Source organism: Balaenoptera ricei, chromosome 16, assembly GCF_028023285.1.
Source record: "Balaenoptera ricei isolate mBalRic1 chromosome 16, mBalRic1.hap2, whole genome shotgun sequence".
Classification (NCBI taxonomy): Eukaryota; Metazoa; Chordata; class Mammalia; order Artiodactyla; family Balaenopteridae; genus Balaenoptera; species Balaenoptera ricei.
In genome coordinates, this window is record NC_082654.1 from 31,315,830 (window position 1) to 31,336,886 (window position 21,057).

Consider the following 21,057-nt stretch of genomic DNA (forward strand, 5'->3'; position numbering starts at 1 on the left):
AGCTCTATTCAAGGAGTGGAAGAGCGATTGAAGGGGACAGGGGTCTGCCTGACTCCTGCTCCTGGCACGCTATGGGGCTGGGATCCAGGGCAGGCAGCAGCCTCCAGAAACGTTGGATGTTTTCACCCTGGTGGCCCAGGGCTGGCTGCCTTGGGGACAGGGCCAGTCAGCAGTCATCAGAGGGACTTCTAGAGGAAGGAACCCCCCCCCCACCGCCCCCGATGGAAGGCTTGGTTGCCCTTTGGCTCCAAGGGCAAAGGAGTATTTCTAGGCTCTATAGCCAGAACCTTTCTCTAACACTTACTGCCTTTTCCTCCCAGGCATCTGGTCCCTAACTCTAAGCCGTTCCTTATCCAGGAGCATAGCTGGGTCTGGGTGAAGGGAGACTATTTTCTTTAGCGCTCCTCTTTTTTTTTTTTTTTAAACGATTAAAGAAAATTGAAGTATCAATATAGTTGATTTACAATGTTGTGTTAATTTCTACTGTATAGCAAAGCGATTCAGGTATATACACACACACACACACACACACACACACACACACACACACACACACACACACACACGCATTCTTTTTCATGTTCTTTTCCATTATGGTTTATCACAGGATATTGAATATAGAAGGTCCTGTTGTTTATCTATTTTATATATAGTAGTGTGCATATATTAATCCCCAAATCCTAGTTTATCTCTCCTCCTACCCCTTGCTCTCCCCTTTGGTAACCATAAGTTTGTTCTCTATTCGTCTGTGAGTCTATTTCTGTTTTGTAAATAAGTTCATTTATATCGTTTTTTTTAGATTCCACGTGTAAGTGATATGATAGGATATTTGTCTTTCTTCGTCTGATCTCACTTAATATGATAATCTCTAGGTCCATCCATGTTGTTGCAAATGGCATTATTTCATTCTTTTTTATGGATGAGTAATATTCCGTTGTGTGTGTGGTATGTGTGTGTGTGTGTGTGTGTGTGTGTGTATACCACATCTTTATCCATTCATCTGTTGATGGACATTTAGGTTGCTTCCATGTCTTAGCCATTGTAAATAGTGCTGCTATGAACATTGGAGTGCACGTATCTTTTGGAATTAGAGTTTCCTCTGGATATATGCCGAGGAGTGGGATTGCTGGATCATATGGTAACTCTATTTTTAGGTTTTTAAGGAACCTCCGTACTGTTCTCCATAGTGACTGCACCAATTTGTATTCCCACCAACAGTGTAGGAAGGTTCCTTTTTCTCCACACCCTCTCCAGCATTTATTATTTGTAGACTTTTTAATGACGGCTGTTCTAACTGGTGTGAAGTGATACTTCATTGTAGTTTTGATTTGCATTTCTCTAATATTAGCGATACTGAGCATCTTTTCATGTGCCTGTTGGCCATCTGTATGTCTTCTTTGGAGAAATGTCTATTTAGGTCTTCTGCCCATTTTTTGATTGGGTTTTTTTTTTTTTTGATATTAAGCTGTATGAACTGTTTGTATATTTTGGAAATTAATCTCTTTCAGTAGCATCGTTTGCAAATATTTTCTCCCAGTCCGTAGGTTGTCTTTTTGTTTCCTCTTGTTATTTCTTAAGCCCACCTCTACGCATAGGAGTGCAAGCTGATGGGACTTTGGGGAGGACTCCTGTGCAGCACGCCCCGCTTATATCAGCCTAGAACTTGAATTCATGACCAGGGGCAGTACTTCCTGATGCCTCTCCAGTTCAGGTCATCTCAAAAAGGGCACATTCTGGGGGGAGATGATTAAATAAACCTTTTTATTGATCTGGTTGTTTGTCCCAGTTGTCTGGGCCCTGAATTTTTCACCTTGGTGATAGTTGTAGGGAAGGGTACAGGAGCAAGTGCTTAAAGACTTATTTGCTAATATTCTTTGCCTTCCCTCCACCCCCAATCCATTGACCTGAGCATCTGGCATTCCAGAACATCTCTCGTAACTCTCCCAGTGGTCTGGCTGAGGAGCACTCCGGCACTCCTGGTTCCAAAAACAGGACCCCTGCAGGCTGGTGGGGTGGGGCGGGCTGGGTAGTGTAAAGGCAAAAGCAGCAGACTCACGGGCTCCCATGACAGGAAGTGAGGCACAGCTGGGACCAAGGGTGTGAGGGATGTTTCTAGTTCTTTCTGATTGTCTACCTTGTTGTCCCACTCCTCCCTGCAAACCAGTGTCTTGGGTTTACCAGCAACATCTCAGTTCCACCATGACTTTGGTTGGCCACCGTGCTCCTCCCCTCCTACTTCCTGTGACCTTGGAGCTCAGCTCTCCTCGAGTCTCCAGTCCCAGCCCAGATTTCTGGGCAAGGATTCTGGTTGGCCCATCCTTGGTCAGGAGTTCACTCCTGGGCCAAGGAGCTGTGCTGGCGGCTATGGGACCTCCTGGTGCAGTCACACTCTGGGGCCCACCCTCAGGAGGAGGGTAAGAGAGGATGCAGGGCTTGGCGTTTCTGGCCTCTCATCTGTTGACCTTTCTTCTGCTTTGAGGGATCCGTTACTAATACTTTCCACCTGGAGCAAATCATGGTTTTTTTTTTTTTTTTTTTTTTTTTTTTTTTTTTCACCAGAGGCCATATGTTAAATCAGCATGAAAACAAGTTTGAGAGAGACCAAATGTGCAGGGTAAGGTGTGGTCACAAAGCACATCAGGTGGTGTGGGCCACGTTTCAACTGATTTTTTCTGTGTAGCTTCGGCAGTTGAAATCCTCTTGCTGGTTATTCCTCACCAATATTTCTCCACGTGTTGGGTTAGTCCATTTCTTTCCACGTTTGGGACCTGCGGCCCAGAGAGGCGATTTGGCCTGGACCACAGAGCAGTTTGGTAATAGGGTTGGAATTAGACACCAGGCCTTCAAGGGACCATAAGAGGTCTGAAAATGGGCTTAAACCTTGACCTAGAAATCTCACGTTTGGGGATTGACCCTAAAATCAATAAAATATGACCACAAACATTTTCATTGCAGCATAATTTAGAATGTTGAAATATAGAATATTGAAAACTATATAGAACAACTGAAATGTCCAACCTTGGGGGAATGGTTAAGTAAATTTTGGTATATACACTTTATGGAATATTTATATCATCATCAAAAATGGCCTTTATGAAAGACGTAAAGTAACACAGATAAATGTTTGTGATATCAAAGCCAGGATGCAAAATTGTTTTGACAATATGGTCACTAAACAAATCACTCTAAAGCATGCACAGGAAAATGACTACAAAATGCCAACAGGGGTTATCTCTGGGTGACTTTTTCTTTTTTATATTTCCCAGGTGTTCAATAAAAAGAGTGTAATCTTTTTATGGTAGGAGACCTCGCAGTTTTTATATGTACTGGAAAACCTCTGTTGTCTGAGTTAAAGTGAACACTAGATAAATGATGTTGGGCCACTTCCTTGAACCCCGTTGAGCCCGTTTGTTCTTCTATCCGATAAAGATAATAATGTCTGCCTCACAGCCTTTCGTGGGGATTCAGAGAGGTGTAACTCCCTCTCAGGTCAGGTGGTCAGGTGTAAGCTCTGTAGCACATAGTAGATGCTCAGGAAATCAGTGAATTTTCCCTTTTACAGATGAAGAAATTCAAGCTCAGAGGATTTGTGACCTGCTCAAGGGGTTGAGGCGAATTCGAACCCTGGTCTTTCTGATGCTAAAGTTCATCCTTCCATATCATCCACCCCCTCCCACCCATCCACCCTCTGCCCACCTCCTACACCCATCTACCTATCATCTACCCACCACCCAGCCAGCCTCTCTCTCATCTGTGCTCCCATTTACCCATCTACCAACCCATCAGTCAATCTGCCCATCCCTCCATCCTCCATCTCTTGCCACTGGTCCTCCCATCTAACACCCTCCTACCCACCTATCCATCTGCCTGCCCCTCCAGTCTTTTACTCATTTGCCCACCAAGCCCACCCATTCACCCTACACTTAGGCATCTGCCAACATACCCATAAACCTACCATACACCCATCTATCCCCCCATGCCTCACCCACCCACCCTCCTTTCTCCTCCCCTCACCACATCCAACTCCCCTCTCACCTTCCATCTGCCTGCCCATCCACCCATGCACCCACTCACCCAACATTTACAGAGGGCCTCCTATGAGCCAGGCACTGTGGTCGGTGCTGAGAACACTTGACGGCTGTGTAAGACGGCTAGGTGGGGCGCTATCTCTGCAGGAGGTGAGGGTTTATCACTAGTGCTCTTAAAAAGCAGTCTGTATCCTCTGACCTATCAACAGTTTGGAGTTGGGGGGGAGATGATTGACTGGCTGGACCCATATCTCCTGCCTGGGGTGGTTATATCCTGGTGGCAGGTGACCTGGGTTGAAGATCAGCTTCATCACCTGATAGCCACCCATGAGAGGGTGTGGAGATGTTGTTTTGCAGATGCACATAGGGGTTATGGTTAGGGTTAGAGGGACAAATTTGAACCTGCCTCCTTCTCTTATAGCAGCAAAACCGAGGCTTCACCCACATTTGGGTGGGGAGCACCGTGAGTGTCACCCGCCTGTGCTCTGTCCTCCCAGATTTGGGGAGGAGTCTCTCCCGCTGCCTTGCAATCCCTCCTCTTGCTGGTTGCGTTCCCTTCCTCGTCCAGAAGCCGCTTCTGGAAACACAGTTCCTCTGGGTTTCTTTTTAGCCTTGAAACCAATATGTGCCCTGACAAGATTGACCTTTTGTGTCTCTGCTGGGCCTGGAAGGGGTGGGGGTGGGTGATTAAGGGCAGCCCAGGGCATTGATTCCCCCTTATTTATATCCCTGCTGTAAGGACCAGGATAACTCATTACCGGGGGCCTCGGTGGCTGGAGAGGCGGGGGTGTGATATTCTGCTGGAGCCCTGTTGAAGAATGCCTGACCCCACCGACCTTGTCTCGAGCTGGGTTTAATTAAACTGTCAGCACTGGTCAGAAGAACAAAGCCTCCCTTCCCGTCCTGGTCCCCAGCCCCCATCAGAGGCAGGGGGCATTCTCTGCTGAAATGAAGAGCTGTTAAAAATGAATCTGTCTTGCCTCCGAGGGAAATTACCCGAAGCAGGAGGGTGACCTCGCTTTTGTGACGCGTCCGCTCCAGGCAACAGATCTGCGGAACTGAACCGTCCTTGCCACCCGCCGAGGACCCCAAGCATGAGGAATGGGGCTTCTTCCTGCCAGAACTGCCTTAAGATGCCATCCCTCACTCCCCGGACTCCTCTTTTCCCAGAAAGGAATTTCAGGACCTTTGTCTGTGAGGTATTAAGTCTGTGAGGTGTTTCTGGCATTAATGATAGAAAGAAGCTTCCTTGGTTAGAAGGTTTGGGGGAAGTTTGAGGTCAAACAAGGTTCTCTGTGGAGTGACTTTCAGCCCCTTTAATCCACTTGTGCTCACTATAAAGCCCCCAGGGGACATGTAGGGTGTTGCCAAATTGATATGACTGTGAAAGTCTTGAAAATTTTATTTTTAGGGAATACCTAGATCTTGTGGGTCTAGTGTCAGACTTGCTGAGGCCTCAGACAATAAGGATCAGAGCTGAGACTTGAACTCATGTCCCCCTGACCCCAGACCCATGCACCTCCCGCTAAACCATCAGTACTCAAATTAGTGTGGGAGTCACTTAGGGGATTTTAAAATGCAGATCCCCAGGCACTATCATCAGAGACCCTGAGATAACAGGTGTGGAAGGGCCCAAGGATATGCGTTATTGTCAAGCCCCATCTGGTTCACACTTTGAGAAGCCTTGCTCCCCAGCATGCTTGCTGAGTCTTAGGTGGGGACCCCTCTTCGGGCAGAGCCCCTGTCTGTCTCTGCCCGACTTGGTTCTGGTGTGAGAGCCACAGGAACAAAGACCCTCCCAAGGGCAGACGCTTCACCTCTTGCTGCCGTGCAGAGAGCGATTTGGGGATTATGAGTTGGCAATTATGGAGCACTCTGGGCTCTCAAAGTGCTTTCCAATCATTAAATCTGTGCCTGCTGTCAAAGCTCTAGTGAAGATGCACGCGTCCCACTGGGTCGGCCCAGGAGCCTCTGCGGAAGAGGGCAGCCAGCCTGAGATTGACGGACCATGTGCCAGAGCGGCTGACTTTGCCCAGCGTGGATGGATGTCCTGAGCACAGCCCCGGCCGTGGCTCTGCCCCCCACTGCCTCACAACCACACTTTTGTGAGCCTTCACAAATAAGGACAGCCAGTTGGAAACCAGGGCCTGGGGGAGGGCTGGGGGCAAGAGCTGTGGATGGGTCATCCGCAGGGGATCGTGTCCTGCTGGGGACCTTTTACAGGGGCTCAAAGGAATGAAAAGCTGCCAGTTCTCTCCCACAGCTTGATAAAATCGGTGCGGAATAAACAATTCATAAGCATGGAGAAGATTCTGAACAGAGGGGGCATGCAGGAGGGGGCTGCTGTGAATAACTTCTAGGGGAGTGAGGATTTTTTAAAAACCATCTCAAACATTGTATAAATAATTTTGCTATGATATTGAACATTTGGAAAATAGAGAAAAGCAAAGAAAGATAAGAGGTTTCTTTTTTTTTTAAAGTTAAATAAGGCATTTAAAAATGCTTGAACGATCATTCCAGTATTTTTAAAAAAGAGAGTTTAATACAATTGTTAAGCACTTATGTGCCAAACAATTTCCATGCATTTTCTCATTTTTTTTTTTTTTAATTTTTACACTTTATTTATTTATTTATTTATTTTTGGCTGTGTTGGGTCTTCGTTTCTGTGCGTGGGCTTTCTCTAGTTGAGGCGAGTGGGGGCCTCTCTTCATTGCAGTGTGCGGGCCTCTCACTGTCGCGGCCTCTCTTGTTGCGGAGCACAGGCTCCAAACGCGCAGGCTCAGTACTTGTGACTCATGGGCCTAGTTGCTCCGCGGCATGTGGGATCTTCCCAGACCAGGGCTTGAACCCGTGTCCCCTGCATTGGCAGACAGATTCTAAACCACTGTGCCACCAGGGAAGCCCCATTTTCTCATTTTAATTGTTACAGTCCTAAGCCATTATTATCCCCATTTTACAGTTGGGAGAATTGAGGCATGGAGGGGTTAAGTAAATGGGTCTCATAGCTAGTTGTCGGCAGATCTAGGCTTTGAATGCACGGCACGCTCTTACCCACCATGCTGTACTGCCTTTCGTTATAGAAAATTTTAGAAAATAGAGAAGCAGGAAGAAGAAAGAGATTGCTCAGGGGTCCTCTGGGAAGGTAGGTTTAAAGTCAGGTGTTGAAGGATGTGGGAGACACAGGTAGATGGAGAGGGTGCAGTGGCCCCATGAGCAGGGACCCCACAATTACAAAGTGTCGTGTGGATCTCGGCCTGGAAGGAGGTGTAGACGGGCTCTGTCTTCTAGAATGAGGAATCTGGAATGAGTGATAGCCAGGGGGCCACAGAGGGTTCTCCTCCCCTTCCTCCCACTGTCTGCACCTGAGCAGGAGGGACAGATGGGACCACATCTCCCTTAGCTTGTTTGAAATGTTACCTCCCTGTCATAGTTCCTCGGTTCCTCCCACCCCTGGTAAAACTGACTGTTCCCTCTTTAATACCTTCTTTTTGTTTTTTTCCTTTATAACTTTTTTTTTTAATTGTGGTAAAATATACACAACCTAATACTTATCATTTTAACTATTTGTAAGTGTACAATTCAGTGGCATTAACTACATTCACAATGTTGGGTAACCATCAGGACTATCTATACCCCAAAGTTCTCATCATCCCCAACAGAAACTCTCTACCTATTAAACAATAATTCCCATTTCTCCCTCTCCCCCCGGTCCTGGTAACCTCTTGTCTACTTTCTGTCTCTATGAATTTGCCTATTCTAATTTGCCTTGTATAAGCGGGATCATATGATATTTGCCATCATGACTGGCTTATTTCACTTAACACGGTGTTTTCAAGGTCCATTCATGTTGTAGCATATATCAAAGTTTCATTCTTTTTCATGACTGAGTAATATGTTCCACTGTGGATATACCACATTTTTTTATCCATTCAGCTGCTGATGGACACTTGGGTTGTTTCCCCCTCTCAGTGCCCTCTTAGCAGTTGCTCATATCTTGGTCAGAGTCCCCACAACGGTCCACATAACCCTTTTCCCTGCTTCCCCTACCCCCTACCAGACTGGGCAGGGACCTAGGCCTACCCATCCTTGTTTCCCCAGCACGAGCGGGTTCGGCAGGGCCGGCAAGCCGTGGTTTCTTTCTGGTGGCAGACATTGTCCCGAAGGCTGTGAGAGGAGAGTAAACAGCTTCCATTGTTTGTGTAGGGCTCACTAGTTCTTCCCTCCCTTCTCTGATATCTTGGGACATGGCAGTCTGTGCTGGGCCCCGGCTTCATGGACTCAGTACTTGCCAGCTGACCGTTGTTCTCCTTGATCTGTAGTTGGCCTTGACTTGCGGTCTAGAAACATGAAGCCAGTTGTTCAAGAGCCCAGTGCTGGCTTGTAGGATGAGTAATATCTACTGGGGGTGGGTTGAATTGAGTCTCTGCAGAAGCAGCAGGGGTACCCCTCTGCTTGAAATGGGGTGTGGAGGGTAGTCACAGGGAGCCCCTGCTTCCTTGGAGGCAGGAAGAGCTTGAGCTGGCAGTGGAGAGAGGAGGGGTTCAAGGAGGAGACATGGACCTTTTAGCTGGTGGAGACAGACGTGAGTTGGCAAGGACTGGACTCAGGTGATGAGATGGTAACTGGCACGTGGTGGGGTTTGACTGACTCAATCTTGGATGATGCTGGGCCAGGACCTGGCATCTCCTAGTTAGACCCTCTCCTTAAGCTGAACCACTGTGGCCCAGGTGGTTCTGTTTTCTACTTGGGATTCCCAGCCAGGTGTCTGGGGATCTCGAGAAGCTCAAAGAAGAAATGATGGGGCTCCTCAAGCTCTTTACAATGTGTGCAGTAGGGCCAAATGTGCAAACTCAATGTTTCTTTTTTTTTTTTTTTAATTTTTGATATATCAGTTTGGTGGTGCAGCTGTTTGGTGGATGCTAATGGGAAGCCCTGACTGGCAGTTGATTAATTGGCTCTTGGTTAATAGTAAAAATATGAAAAGGTATAGTATTAATAAAGATATTCTAATGGCTCAGATCTTTCAAATGTTGGGTTTGAGGGTGTGGTGGAGGAGCTATCAAAAGGCATCCTTCTGATAGTGTGGTCTTTGTGAGCTTCCACCATGGCGTACCAGGGCCAGGGCCAGAAGGTGCAGAAGGTGATGGTGCAGCCAATCAATCTCATCTTCAGATACTTGCAAAATAGATCTCGGATTCAGGTGTGGCTTTATGAGCAAGTGAATATGCAGATAGAGGGCTGTATCATTGGTTTTGATGAGTATATGAACCTCGTATTAGATGATGCAGAAGAGATTCATTCTAAAACAAAGTCAAGAAAACAACTGGGTCGGATCATGCTAAAAGGAGATAACATTACTCTGCTCCAAAGTGTCTCCAACTAGAAATGATCAGTGAAGTGAGAAATTGTTGAGAAGGCAATACAGTTTTTTTAGGTGTGCTTTGTTAGAAGTGTAGTTCTAAAGCATTTATTCATATTGTTTTGCTCACCTTTATGTTATTACCAGATGACAATAAATGCTGTGGGATTGTTTTTATTAAAATATTTACATTGTTTTCTTGAAAAAAAAAAAAAAAAAGGCATCCGTCTGGTGAAATGGCTGGGAACCATTGCCTTATTTGGACCCATTCCTTCCTCCTGACCCCCATCCATGTGCCGGAGGGCAAGGAGCCCCTGGCTGTTCACCCCCATGGTCAGTCTGGCTTTGGCCCCAGTGTTAACATGGAGCCTCTTGGCAGAGCCTGATGTTTGTCCCAGGGAAGCTCCGTGGGTCTCCTGCTCTTGCGGGGAGCCTTGGAGTGGGGTGGGTGAAGGGCAGACAGAGAGCTGATAAACCCAACCCCTTGTGTTTCCCAAATCCCTGGCTCTTTTTCCCATAGTTCTGTGGGGTCCAGTCCTTTGCTTAGGAGATGCAGGCCTCTATCTGGCCAGTTGTTGGTACTGACAGTGGCTTGGCAGGAGCAGACCCTTTCTCTGAACACATTCCCCAGGAGTTGACTATAATATAGAGCTCTTTCTGAGGTTAACTTGGCGTGAATATTAACACAAATTATAACTCATTACATTTAAATTTGTGATCTGTAATAGTGCAAGATTTAAAGAAATAAACACTCGGATACGGTGCGTTACCTTTTTCATTAATTCTTGACTGGTATCAATTTCAATCTTAATTTAAACTTTAACATTGAGCCTGTTAGCATCAAAAGTCCTTCCTAGGACATACACATGGACTTTATTTCTTTGGGACTTTATACTTAGGCATCAGAAGTCCACAGGGGCAGCAGAGATTGTTATATAAAGGGTTGGTATTCATATCCAAAAGGCTCCTCAGCTTCCATTGATATACCTGTAGCTTGGTTCTGCTTCTTTGAAACCCAAATTCCCATTCGCCCTTTCCAGTTTTAGACTGTCTTGCCACTTGTCAACGATGGCTTTTTAAAAAATTGTGATTAAAAACATAACATAAAATTTACCATCTTAACCATACGCTTAAGTGTACAGTTCGGTAGTGTTAAATAGATTTACATTGTGAATCAGATCTCCAGAATATTTTCATCTTGCAGATCTGAAACTCTGTACACATTAAACAACTTCCCTTCTCCCCTCCCCCCAGCCCCTGGTAACCACTGTTCCACTTTCTGTTTCTATGAATTTGACTCTCTAGGTGCCTCATAAGTGGAATCATACAGTGTTTGTCTTTTTGTGACTGGCTTATTTTGCTTAGCATAATGCCCTCAAGGTTCATCTATGTTATAGCATGGGTCAGAATTTCTTTCCTTTTTAAAGCTGAATAATATTCCATTGTATGTATATACCACATTTTTGTTTATCCACTCATCCATTGATGGACATTTGGGTTTCTTCCATCTCTTGGCTGTTGTGAATACTCCTTAAGATCCTGCTTTCAGTTCTTTTGGATATATCACCAGAAGTGGGATTACTGGATCATATAGTAGTTCTAGTTTTAATTTTTTTAGGAATCATCATACTCTTTTCCACAGTGATTGCACCATTTCACCAACACTTGCTATTTTCTGGTTTTTTGATAGTAGTCATCCTAATGGGTGTGAGGTAACATGTCATTGTGATTTTGATTGTGTTCTCTGATGATTAGTGATGTCGGGCATCTTTTCAAATGCTTGTTGGCCATTTGTATATCATCTTTGGAAAAATGCTCAAAGATTTTGGGCAAGTTCTTTGTCCATTTTTAAATCAGGTTATTTGATTTTTTTTTTTTTTTTTTTTGGTTATTGAGTTGTAGGAGTTCTTTAAACATTCTGGGCATTAACTCTTTATCAGATACATGATTTGCAAATATTTTCTCCCATTCTACAGTTTGCCTTTTCATTCTACTGATTGTGTCCTTTGATGCTTAGAAGTTTTAAAATTTGGTGTAGTCCCATTTGTCTATTTTTGCTTTTGTTGTCTGTGCTTTTGTTGCCTATGTCATACCCAAGAAATCATTGCCAAGTCCAATCTCATGAAACTTTTCCCATGTGTTTTCTTCCAAGAGTTTTATAGTTTTGGGTGGTAAGCAGTTTTTTAAAATATGGTGTGAGTTGAGGGCCCACCTTCATTCTTTTGCATGTGGATATCCAGTTTTCTGAACACCAGTTGTTGAAGAGACTGTCCTTTTACCATTGGATGGTCTTGGCACCCTTGTCAAAGATCATTTGACCACATAGGAAAGGGTTTATTCCTGGCCTTCTATTCTATTCCATTGGTCTTTTTGTCTGTCTTTATGCTAGTACCACGGTGTTTTGATTACTGTCTCTTTTAAATATGTTTTGAAATCAGGAAGTGTGAGTCCTCCAACTTTGCTCTTCTTTTTCAAAGTTGTTTTGGCTATTTGGGCCCAGTGATGGCTTTTTATTTGGAATCACAAGGGACCTGTCACGGCAGAAAAGAGGGTATGGGAGCTTAGATCTTTGGATTCAAGAGGGATGAAAGTAATATACTCCAGCCTTCACTTAAACACATTGGTGATGGGGAGTTCACTACTTCACAAGACAGCTAGTCTTGTTGGTGAGCAGCTCAGATCGTTAGGAATCCTTGTAGTGATCTTGACCTGTTTTCCTGGCACGTTTGCCCAGTGATCTTGGTATGCTCTCTAGAGTTATACTTAGAGCAAGGATGTGGGCCAAGGGTCAGCCCTTTAACTGGCCATTATCTTTGGCAGATTCTTCAAGGGAGCATTCATGTTTCTAGGACAGATCTGTGAGAATTGTTTGTAAGAGGGCTAAAGCTATCTGTAAGTGACTGCCCATTGTACAGATTCTTTCCAAGGTTCAGATCTATCCCCAGAATCTCTGTGGTCCCCCTTGTTCTATTCCATTTATCCCAGGCATCCTTGTGAAGGAATACCCCTAGATCTCCTTGCTGCTTCCAGCTCTGCTTGGCCTGGTCTGTTGGGTGGGCTACTCCAGAGGCTTCCCTGGAGAAGCACAGAGCTATAGCTGCAAGAAGCTGGTATGATTTAATGAAGTAGGATCCTTCAGCCAGGGGGCAGTTTCCCCATCTTCCTCCCAGGAATCCAGCTCTGACCAGACTTTCCTGTCTATAATCAGGGCCTCTCAGGATGGACCAGTAAGGAGGTAGGTATGATAGATGGCTGGAGAGAGAGCCGTCTGAGGGGTCCTGGAGAATTTTTGGCAGAGCGTGACAGAAATGAGTACTGGACTGGGAGCCAGGATGCTTGTGTTCTAGATCTGGTTCTGTCCCTATCTGGCTGTGACACCTTAGGCAAGTCATTAGTTTCTCTGGACTCTGCTCTATCATTCTTATTAATGAATTGGATGAGCATACAGAAGGGGTGCTCAACAGATTTGCAAGTGGCACAAAGCTGCAAAGGGATAGCCATTATACTCACGATGATAGAAGTAAGACTGAAAAAGATCTCCATGAACTAGGTGGGAATCAACGAGGTGAAATGAAATGCTGATACATGTGAAGATGACGGTGAAAGCGTTGAAGAGGGGCGGGGGGACCTGATTTAGCAGCACTTGTTATGAAAACAGCCTGTGACTGCAAGTGGAGAATGACTCAGGAGCCCAGTAAGGTGGCTAAAAGAGTGAATGCAGTCTTAGGTTAAACGAATAGAGGCAAAGTGGCCTCTCCAGGGGAGGGGATAGGCCTGTTCTAGTCTCTGCTGATTTGAGCACATCCAGAGAACAGTGTTCAGTACTAGGATTTGTGTTTTATTGTGTAAAGTTATGTATTTTATTTATTTATTTGTGTTTTATTGTGGGAGGCTGCGGGGAGAACATGAGACATGTTCTGGAGGAGGGCGGCTCACATCGGGAGCCACCTGGAAACTGTTTCATATGAGATAGAGTCAAGGGGCCTGGGCTGTTTGGTGTGATGAAAACAAATACAGAGGAACCCTGAGAGTAATTTAAAAATCTATGTGAAGGGCTGTCATGAGGACAAGGGACCGATTTGTTTCAGAAGCATGACTTCCAGAAGTGGGCAGAAGGAATGAGGAAGTGGATTTTGTTCTGTATCAGGCAGGCTTCCTGAAGAGTGGGCTGCTGAGGGGTGGGCTGCTCTGCCTGGTGCTTCATCCCTGGAAGAGTTCAAGGAGGGGCTGACTCCACGTCTGCCAGGATCGCATGCCCGAGATCCTGGGGGAGCCTGGCCTTGGGGTGCTTTTAGATGCAGAGTGGTCTAACCAGGGACACAAAGAGGACTTGTAAGCAGGGGAGAGGCCCGGTCCAAATGGTGTTTGGGATGGTTCATCTGCTCCCAGACACATGAAACTGGCAGACGGTGGGAGCCTGGGAGGCCCCTCACCTAAGCCCCAGTGTTTGAAGCTATGCTTCATACCTAAGTGCTTCCAGCGAATTGTGTAACAAAATATTTACCAGACCCCAGATTCTGGTCCACATTTTGGAATCAATTTTGGAACAATAAAAATCAACGAATAGCTCTGGAAATGGTGTCGGATCTGTAAAAAGACACGGAAGGTTTGTGGTTCTGGAGGTGCTCAGAGGAACCGCTCTCTCCGGGCCCCCATTGAGCAATGACTCGTTTCCCCTTTGGAGTCCACACGGTGTCTTCAGAGCCCTGGTGTTTGCACCCCTCTGCTCCTTCAACAAAGGCCCTTCTGTCGGCAGATTTCAGAGGCCAAGCAGGGAAGGGTCAGGAAAGCAAGGTATTGACTGAATACCAATAAGGAGGGGAAGTGTGTTGGTGGAAGATGAGGGGCGCCAGGCAACTCAGGGGCCCACTCGTGCTGTGCAAACAGAGCAGAGAATGCCTTTTGGCGGGTTTGTTTTACTAAAGGCTCTGGGGCCCAGGGGAGGCCGGCGAAGAGGGACAAGAGAGAGGGAGGAAATATTTCACAATGTGGAGTTTAAGCTCAGCCCCTTGCTTGGGAAGGGGCTGGCCCCAGAGCTGCGGGGTAACAAAGAGGCAGTGTGGGCTGGTGACAGTTAGGGGAAAACACATGGCAACTAATGGGGTAGTAATGGGTGGGGAGGTAACCTGGGAAAAGCTGGTACAAGGAAAGCTGGCACATAAATTCTGGTGGCGTGACATTCCCCTTGGCAGGGAGACAGCGGCCATTCCATCACCTCTCCAAAGCCACCGCCAGAGATGTTCCCGCTCCCAGGGATGAGGGATGGCTGGAAGGGGAAAAAGCCACACTGGGGTTCTGTTGCCCCGCAGGGCCCCGGAGAGGATGGAGAGGAAGAGGAGAGCTGTTCTCTGCAGAAGCCAGAGCCCCAGGCTGAGTGCCAGGAGTGAGCGTAGAGAAGGTTTCCATCACTGCCACCTGCTGCATGCATAGCGGAGGGGTGGTGTGCCCAGTGCTGAGACCCGTGGTTGGCACTCTGGGTTCCTCACTTGTGAGAGGCTTTGCACCCAGGCTGACTCTTGCGAGTCCCCAGCCGACCAGAGGGAGCCAAGGGCCCGATGCCCCATAAGCACACAGAGACCAACTCACCATTCCAACAGGGACTCTGCCCACCATTTCTCAGAGAATCCTTTGGACATGTCAATTCTCAAAGGAGACTGTTGATTACCTGGGGCCTTTTGGAGGAAGCCACTTAGCAGTTTGTATCTGGACTTCTATGGCTTCCATGAGGTTCCCCAAACAACCAGGGCATCCCGGAGTCCAGAACAGTGGCTTGTGGGTGGAGATTTTAGTTTTCTGTCACAGACCAACCATTTTTGACCACGTCAATACTCTTTTCTTGGAAAACAGAACAAAACACCAAAATGACTTTTTATCTATTTGCGTGCGTGTGACCAGCTCTCCTCTTCATAATCTTTAGGAACCATTTAGGAAAGAAGAGAAAGGAGGCGTATCTGTTCCCAGGGATGGGTCTAGAGCATTATTAAAGGGCGCCACGTCAGGCGGGGACGCACTGGGAGCCTCTCCTAGGCGTCTGCTGCGGGCGAGGATCCTGAGGGTGATTCCTGGTTGATGTTTGCAGAGCAGCAGCCAGGCTTAGACCCCTGAGTTGTCGCAGTTTCCCATGGTGAGTGTCCCTCCTGAAGGACGTGGGCATTCCGGAGACGGCCTCTCGCCTTGCTGCTTGGCTGAGAGGCACCCCTCCTTCCCAGCTTGGCGGGCCTGGCTTCCCCTCTGGATGGATGGATGGATGGATTCATTCACCCAACTTATTACAAGCCTGCCATGATTGGTCGGGCATGGGGAGCATTGGTTGAGTTAGATATGGTCTAGGGCTTGTCTAGAGTGTTGACGGGTGCTTGTGTGGTCGCTGGTTTTACAAGTGGGAGGTGGGTGTAAGCTATGAGAATCTGACAGGCTTACAGAATCTGTAAGCTATGATAATCTGGTGGGTAGCCTGGCTTTTTCCCTGCCAGTGCTCGTGAAATGAAAAAAAAAAAAAAGGGAACGTGAAAAAAACCCAACTAATAGACATGAACAATCGCATTTCACAGGGACAAACGCACATATGGCAATTACAGTGTTCAAACATAAACTTCCCCATGCTTTTGTGTCAGATATATTGAAATGTGGTCACTTCACCTGGGCATCTGAATGTCTTATTCTTCTAAAGGCAACTAGAAAAAACAAACCAGTTTCCTACAAGTTATCAGCTCCATTGGTAGGAAACAGAGAACAAGAAATCATATTTGGCAGGTCCTCACAGTAAATTGTGTGAGCAAAGGCTGGCACTCATTTCTCGATGATTTTTAATAACATCTTTCACAGCCAGCTGGAGATGACATGAGACCTCAGTTGTCCCTAAGGGAAGGCTATGGACAACTGGTCATTTGAACATTGACCACAGACTGCAAATGGCTCTGTCCTCTGGGCTCCCTGCAGGAGTGCGTCCCTTGCTGATAAGCGCCATCTGTTGGTGTTAGAGGTGCATGCAGGTGCCGGTTGTGCATTTCTGAAGGTGCAGGTGTCCCTGAGGCCCTGACTTGGGGAAGCCATGGGGCACTTTCCATTTGGATTTTCTATGTATTCTCTGCTGCTGCCAAAATAACCGGGAGTTGGGGATTAGGCATAACACGGAAGTTAAGAGTTTGGACTCTGGAATCCAACAGCTCTGCTGCTTACTACCTAGTTGACCCTGGCAAGTTGCTTAATCTTGCTTAGACTCGGTTTTCTCATCTGGAAAAAGGGCATAATAAAGACCTATCCAAGATTGTTGAGCAAGGATAAAATAAAATGATGCCAGTGACAGGGCCTGAGATTTTGGCCCACATTTTGCACGTGGTAAACCAGCAAGAAATGTTAAGCCTGTATTCTTCTTGATAGATAAATCCTAGTCTTTTTAACAGTAGGAAATGCAGGGAACAAAAGAAAATGGTTACATTTCCATTACCCATCAACCAGCATCTTATCCTCATTCTATACTTAGAATATATTAGAGCAAAATTTTCCAAAGCTGTTTTTTGATGATTTGTAGTTTGATTTTTTTTGTTTGTTTCAAACAAAGATAATTGGGCAACCAAATGTCGTTGAGATTCTGAAAATTACATCTGAGATTCTGGAAATTCTCTTTCCAACAAGAAAGAAATGAGTCATGAAGACAGTGCCTCTCTCCAAAGTGCATCCATTAACACCTACTGTTTCTTGATGGGCAGGTGCTGTGAGGAATTCCCTTTATTACTCAGGAGAAGGAAAACATTTCTTTTAAAGAAATAAAAACGCAGTTGTTTCTAGTGCTGACCAAGGGACTGGAGCTTAATCAGCGAAAAGGTTCCTTTGTCTCTTATTTGACTTTGCTGGGCGTCCACTTGGTCCAGGTTAGAACGATGCTGGTCTTCACAGCTCATTTAACTCTGAGAGCATCCGGCTTTGTTGAGGTGTAGGTATTGATAGTCATCTGTTTTGACTCTAATAGGGAGGACTTGACCCTGTTCAATCTGTTCTGATTCCCTGTTGTGAATATCAGCTCACACCCAGAAGGGAGGGGGTGAGACGCCTCCTTATGATGTAGCCACTGCCCCCCGGCGTGTCACGTCGTGCCCCAAGGATGCTGTGTTGCCTCTTATACAGCAAGAATGTGCCTCCAGATCTTTCAAGCTCTCAAATTGGGGCTTTGTGAACATGGAAGCATCACTCCTCTCTGCTCTTTTCGAAGTTTTAGCAGCCCTTCCGGGTGAACAAATCATGCCCGCCAGCGCTCTGTTAAAAAGCCTGGTGGAAATGGTTCTCGTTTCCATTTAAGGAGAAGGGTTTTTTATTCAGAATACTGTTTTATTGGTGTGTCTACATTCTTTACCACCAATGCCAAGTGCAGATGCTGACACATGAGGCTAGGCAGCCCTAGAGTCCCCTTCCAATATTAAATTCCGTGATCACCCAAAGAACCCCAGAAATTCAGGAGCCCACCCAGGGGTCTGGAGGGCCTTGCCAGCCACCATCGCTTCTGGCCTCTCCCCAGGGCATGGTGTGTCAGCTCACGGTTGTTTTTCTTAAGGGCAGGCAAAACAGGATTGTGTCTAATGATGCCTAAGGGAAACATTTTTAGCTGAAGACCTGCCCCCCAACCTGGTCCCCCTCATTGCCATTTTCAGAAACAAGAGGCTGGACGCATCAGTGGTGTTTAACTGCGCTTCTGCAGCCCTCCCTCTGCTTGGACGAGCAGCTGCTCTGGGGAGTGAGCCTGTCAGTGTGAGGCCTGGAGCACAGCGTCCAGCGAGAGCTGCCCAGAGGCTGGAGGCCCTGCTGAGCTAAGGTACTAATTGCATCCCACCTGGACTTACCTCTGCTCAGGTTTCAGGTTTTGGGCCTTTGCCTCCCAAGGCCTCGCTGCTGCCCAGCAAGAAACCACTGCCACCTGGGCATCCTCACTGTTGCTCCAGCTCCTGAGGCGTCAGCCTCGCCCCCAACCCCTCCCCCTTGCTGATTCCAGTGTGCCATGGGCTCTGCGCTTCTCAGTCTCCACCTCCTCAGGGGATCCTACGTTTAAGCCCAGGGCACTGGGGTTGTGAGAGAGGGCTTTGGGGTTGTTACCGAAAGCTCAGGCTCTCTGTATACCGGTGCCGAATCAAATCTCGGGGACAGAGTTTTGGGTGAAGTAGAAAAGGACAGCTTCGTTACTTTGCCAGGCAAAGGGGGGCACCGTGGCCTCCTCCCTCGAAAAACTATGTGTCCCAACCCAGGAGGATTTGTTGAGGGGCTTTATAACAGGGGTTCAAAGGTGGGGTCTCTGACAAGATCAGGGTGTAACCAGGGGTTGCCCCCCCTTAGTCTCAGGTGGTCTCCTAATCTCGAGGAGCATCTCTGCCCCCTTTAATCTGGCCTCAGGTGGTTTCTCAGCTGCTCCTTCCTTGATTAGCAACTGTTCGAATCTGCCCTTTGGAACTCAGGCAAGGTCATGGAGGCTGGATTTTTGCCTCCAAGAAACGGGGGACAAAAGGGCCTCTGTGCCTGGGACTCCCCACAGGGCCCCACTCTGTTTCACTGTCAAGTTCTGCGGTGGCTACTTCTAGCCGCAGGACGGTGGCCCCGCGGCGTAAGCCCCTGAGCCTATCTCCTCACCTGTAAATGGGGATGATTATGGACCTCCGTGGCGGGGTGAAGTGCCGGCAGTGCAGAGGCATACTTGGCAGTGTCTGCGTCTCTGCTGGTGTCAGCTCTATTTAGTGGGGGCTGTCCTGTTGTCCTGGCTCTTCGGGTCCACTGCTCTTTAAGGGGCTTCCCTTCGAGGGAGGAGGATGGACTCGAGAGGTCCCTTCCACCTCCCCCAGGGAGAGGCTGATGGGGTGATACAGTGCGTGGCCATTGGGCCTCAGTGTTTCGGAACCACATGTTAAGTGCTGATGGGTTCCCATCAGGTGACGACATAGGCATGCACTCGAGGGATGAGGAGGGGAACAAAATCCTGAGTGAGTTACTTGGACAACATGCTTTGCTGTGCTTAATGGGTGCCATTCATGAAGTTTATGCCTGCGAGTCTGAGGGCACAGGGCTCTGCCTCAGGCCGTCTGTCAGCCTCTGGCTTTTCTTGGCTCAGATCTTGAATTGTTCATTTGTAACACACTCAGCAAATATTTCTGTGCCTGCCTCATTCCAGTTTCTGTGGGGTGCAGCGGTGAGAGAAAAAGGTTATGGGCTCTACTTTCCAGAGCTGGTAGGTCCTGTTGGGGGTGGGAGTCAACATGAGTTAGAGTTTTGTCCAAAACGTCAGGTGGCCGATGGTGCAGGACTTAACTGCATCACAAAGGGCAATCAGGTCAGCACTCTAAACAGTGACAAAACAGCGGTGAGTGCTAGGAAGGGAAGGACGTGGCCTCCGGGAGCTCCCACAGAGGCGCTGGCGCCAGGTGGGGCAGGGATGGAGGGAGGGTCGGGAGGCCTCCCGACTGACTGACGCAGGGATGCTTGAGCCCAGCCCCCTGCCTTCCTGCTCACTGGAGCTGCTCTGCCTGACTCTGTGCCCGTCTAGCCTCAGGAGGTCAGATCTGTGATGCCTGAGGTCTTGTCCCCCACCTTCACCAGCACCTCAGGTAGCCCACGGCCCTCCTGCTTCGCTCTATTCTTGGCCTTAGCATCTTCTGACTGGCGCGGTTTTGTTGCTCCCCTCTTCTTCCTGTGTCTGTGGTTTGGAGAGAGGCTTGCTCCTCTGGACCAGGCGCCCTCTGCCCCCTGTAACCTGTGCTCTGGGCTCCTGCCTCTGCTCCTGGCACAGGATGGGCCCACAAGATGGCCCAGCTCTGTGTGCATGGCTGCTTCCGGGCCCCAGCTGTGACATCACCCCTTGGTGATGCTGTGGCCTGGAGTCTCCTGTACCCCAGTACCCCATCTTTCAAATAGGAGTCACAGCCTTCCTCCCTTCCTGTCCTCTTGGGGATGGGAGACAACACAGAGTCCCAAGAGCTAAAGCAAAAAGGCTGGAGAAGAGGAACAATTTCTTCAAAATTCACTTACTTGATGTTGCAGAAGTTGCCTTGTGGTTTCAGTCAGAAGGAATTTTTTTAAATGAGCAGGACTTGAGTGAATTTAAAAAAAGGTCAGTCCCTTTCCCTAGCACGTAGGCAAGAGTTATCTCACAGAAACAACCTTTACAACACATGAGAATTCACTAGAGAGTTCCTGGTTTTGAGAGGAGGTTTCTGAGATCCTCCTGGGAGCCCATTGTGTCTGTGGGGGAACCTGGGGGCTGTGATTCTGCACCAAGGAAGTTCAACCCTCCTGGATGTTTGTTGTTTCAGGGGCGTGTGGTGAAGGGCACAGGTCAGCCCAGGGACCTGCTCAGTCTCTTTCTGGTCACTGTGCTTCTCAGCTTCTGCTGGGAAATAGGTGATGCCCCACAAGCCAGAAAGTGGCCTTGATAACAGCTGCTGTACTGAGCGCCGGCCGTGCACATGAGCTCTTGCTAATCCTCCCAGTGTCCACTGAGGGTGCTCAAAGGGAAAAGAGAATGTCACTTCTGCTTGCAAAGGTAACACTGGGGGCCACCAGAGCAGAAGTCTGAACACCCTGAGTCAGCTCGGGGAACGTGGAATGAAGGGCTGCCGAGGGGAAGGAGGGTCAGCGAGGCTGCTCAAAGGGGCTTTTGTCCCATTAAGAGGCGGCTCATAAAGTCCCAGGTAGGGG

At 47.7% G+C, this 21,057-nt stretch overlaps 2 protein-coding genes across 4 annotated transcripts in view; both read left to right on the plus strand.

Annotated features, from left to right (window-relative positions):
• The window catches only part of SLIT1 (slit guidance ligand 1), a 148,738-nt gene that overhangs the window by 9,592 nt on the left and 118,089 nt on the right, over positions 1-21,057 (plus strand). The gene's annotated exons all lie outside the window — the stretch shown is intronic.
• Positions 9,119-9,414, plus strand: LOC132350693 (small nuclear ribonucleoprotein E-like). Its single transcript, XM_059900069.1, has one exon. It carries the CDS (start codon positions 9,133-9,135, stop codon positions 9,409-9,411), a length of 279 nt encoding a protein of 92 aa, XP_059756052.1. The 5' UTR covers positions 9,119-9,132; the 3' UTR covers positions 9,412-9,414.

What these genes read in the sequence shown, in the direction of transcription:
- LOC132350693 (XM_059900069.1), top strand. Translation starts at nt 9,133, where the DNA reads ATGGCGTACCAGGGCCAGGGCCAGAAGGTGCAGAAGGTGATGGTGCAG.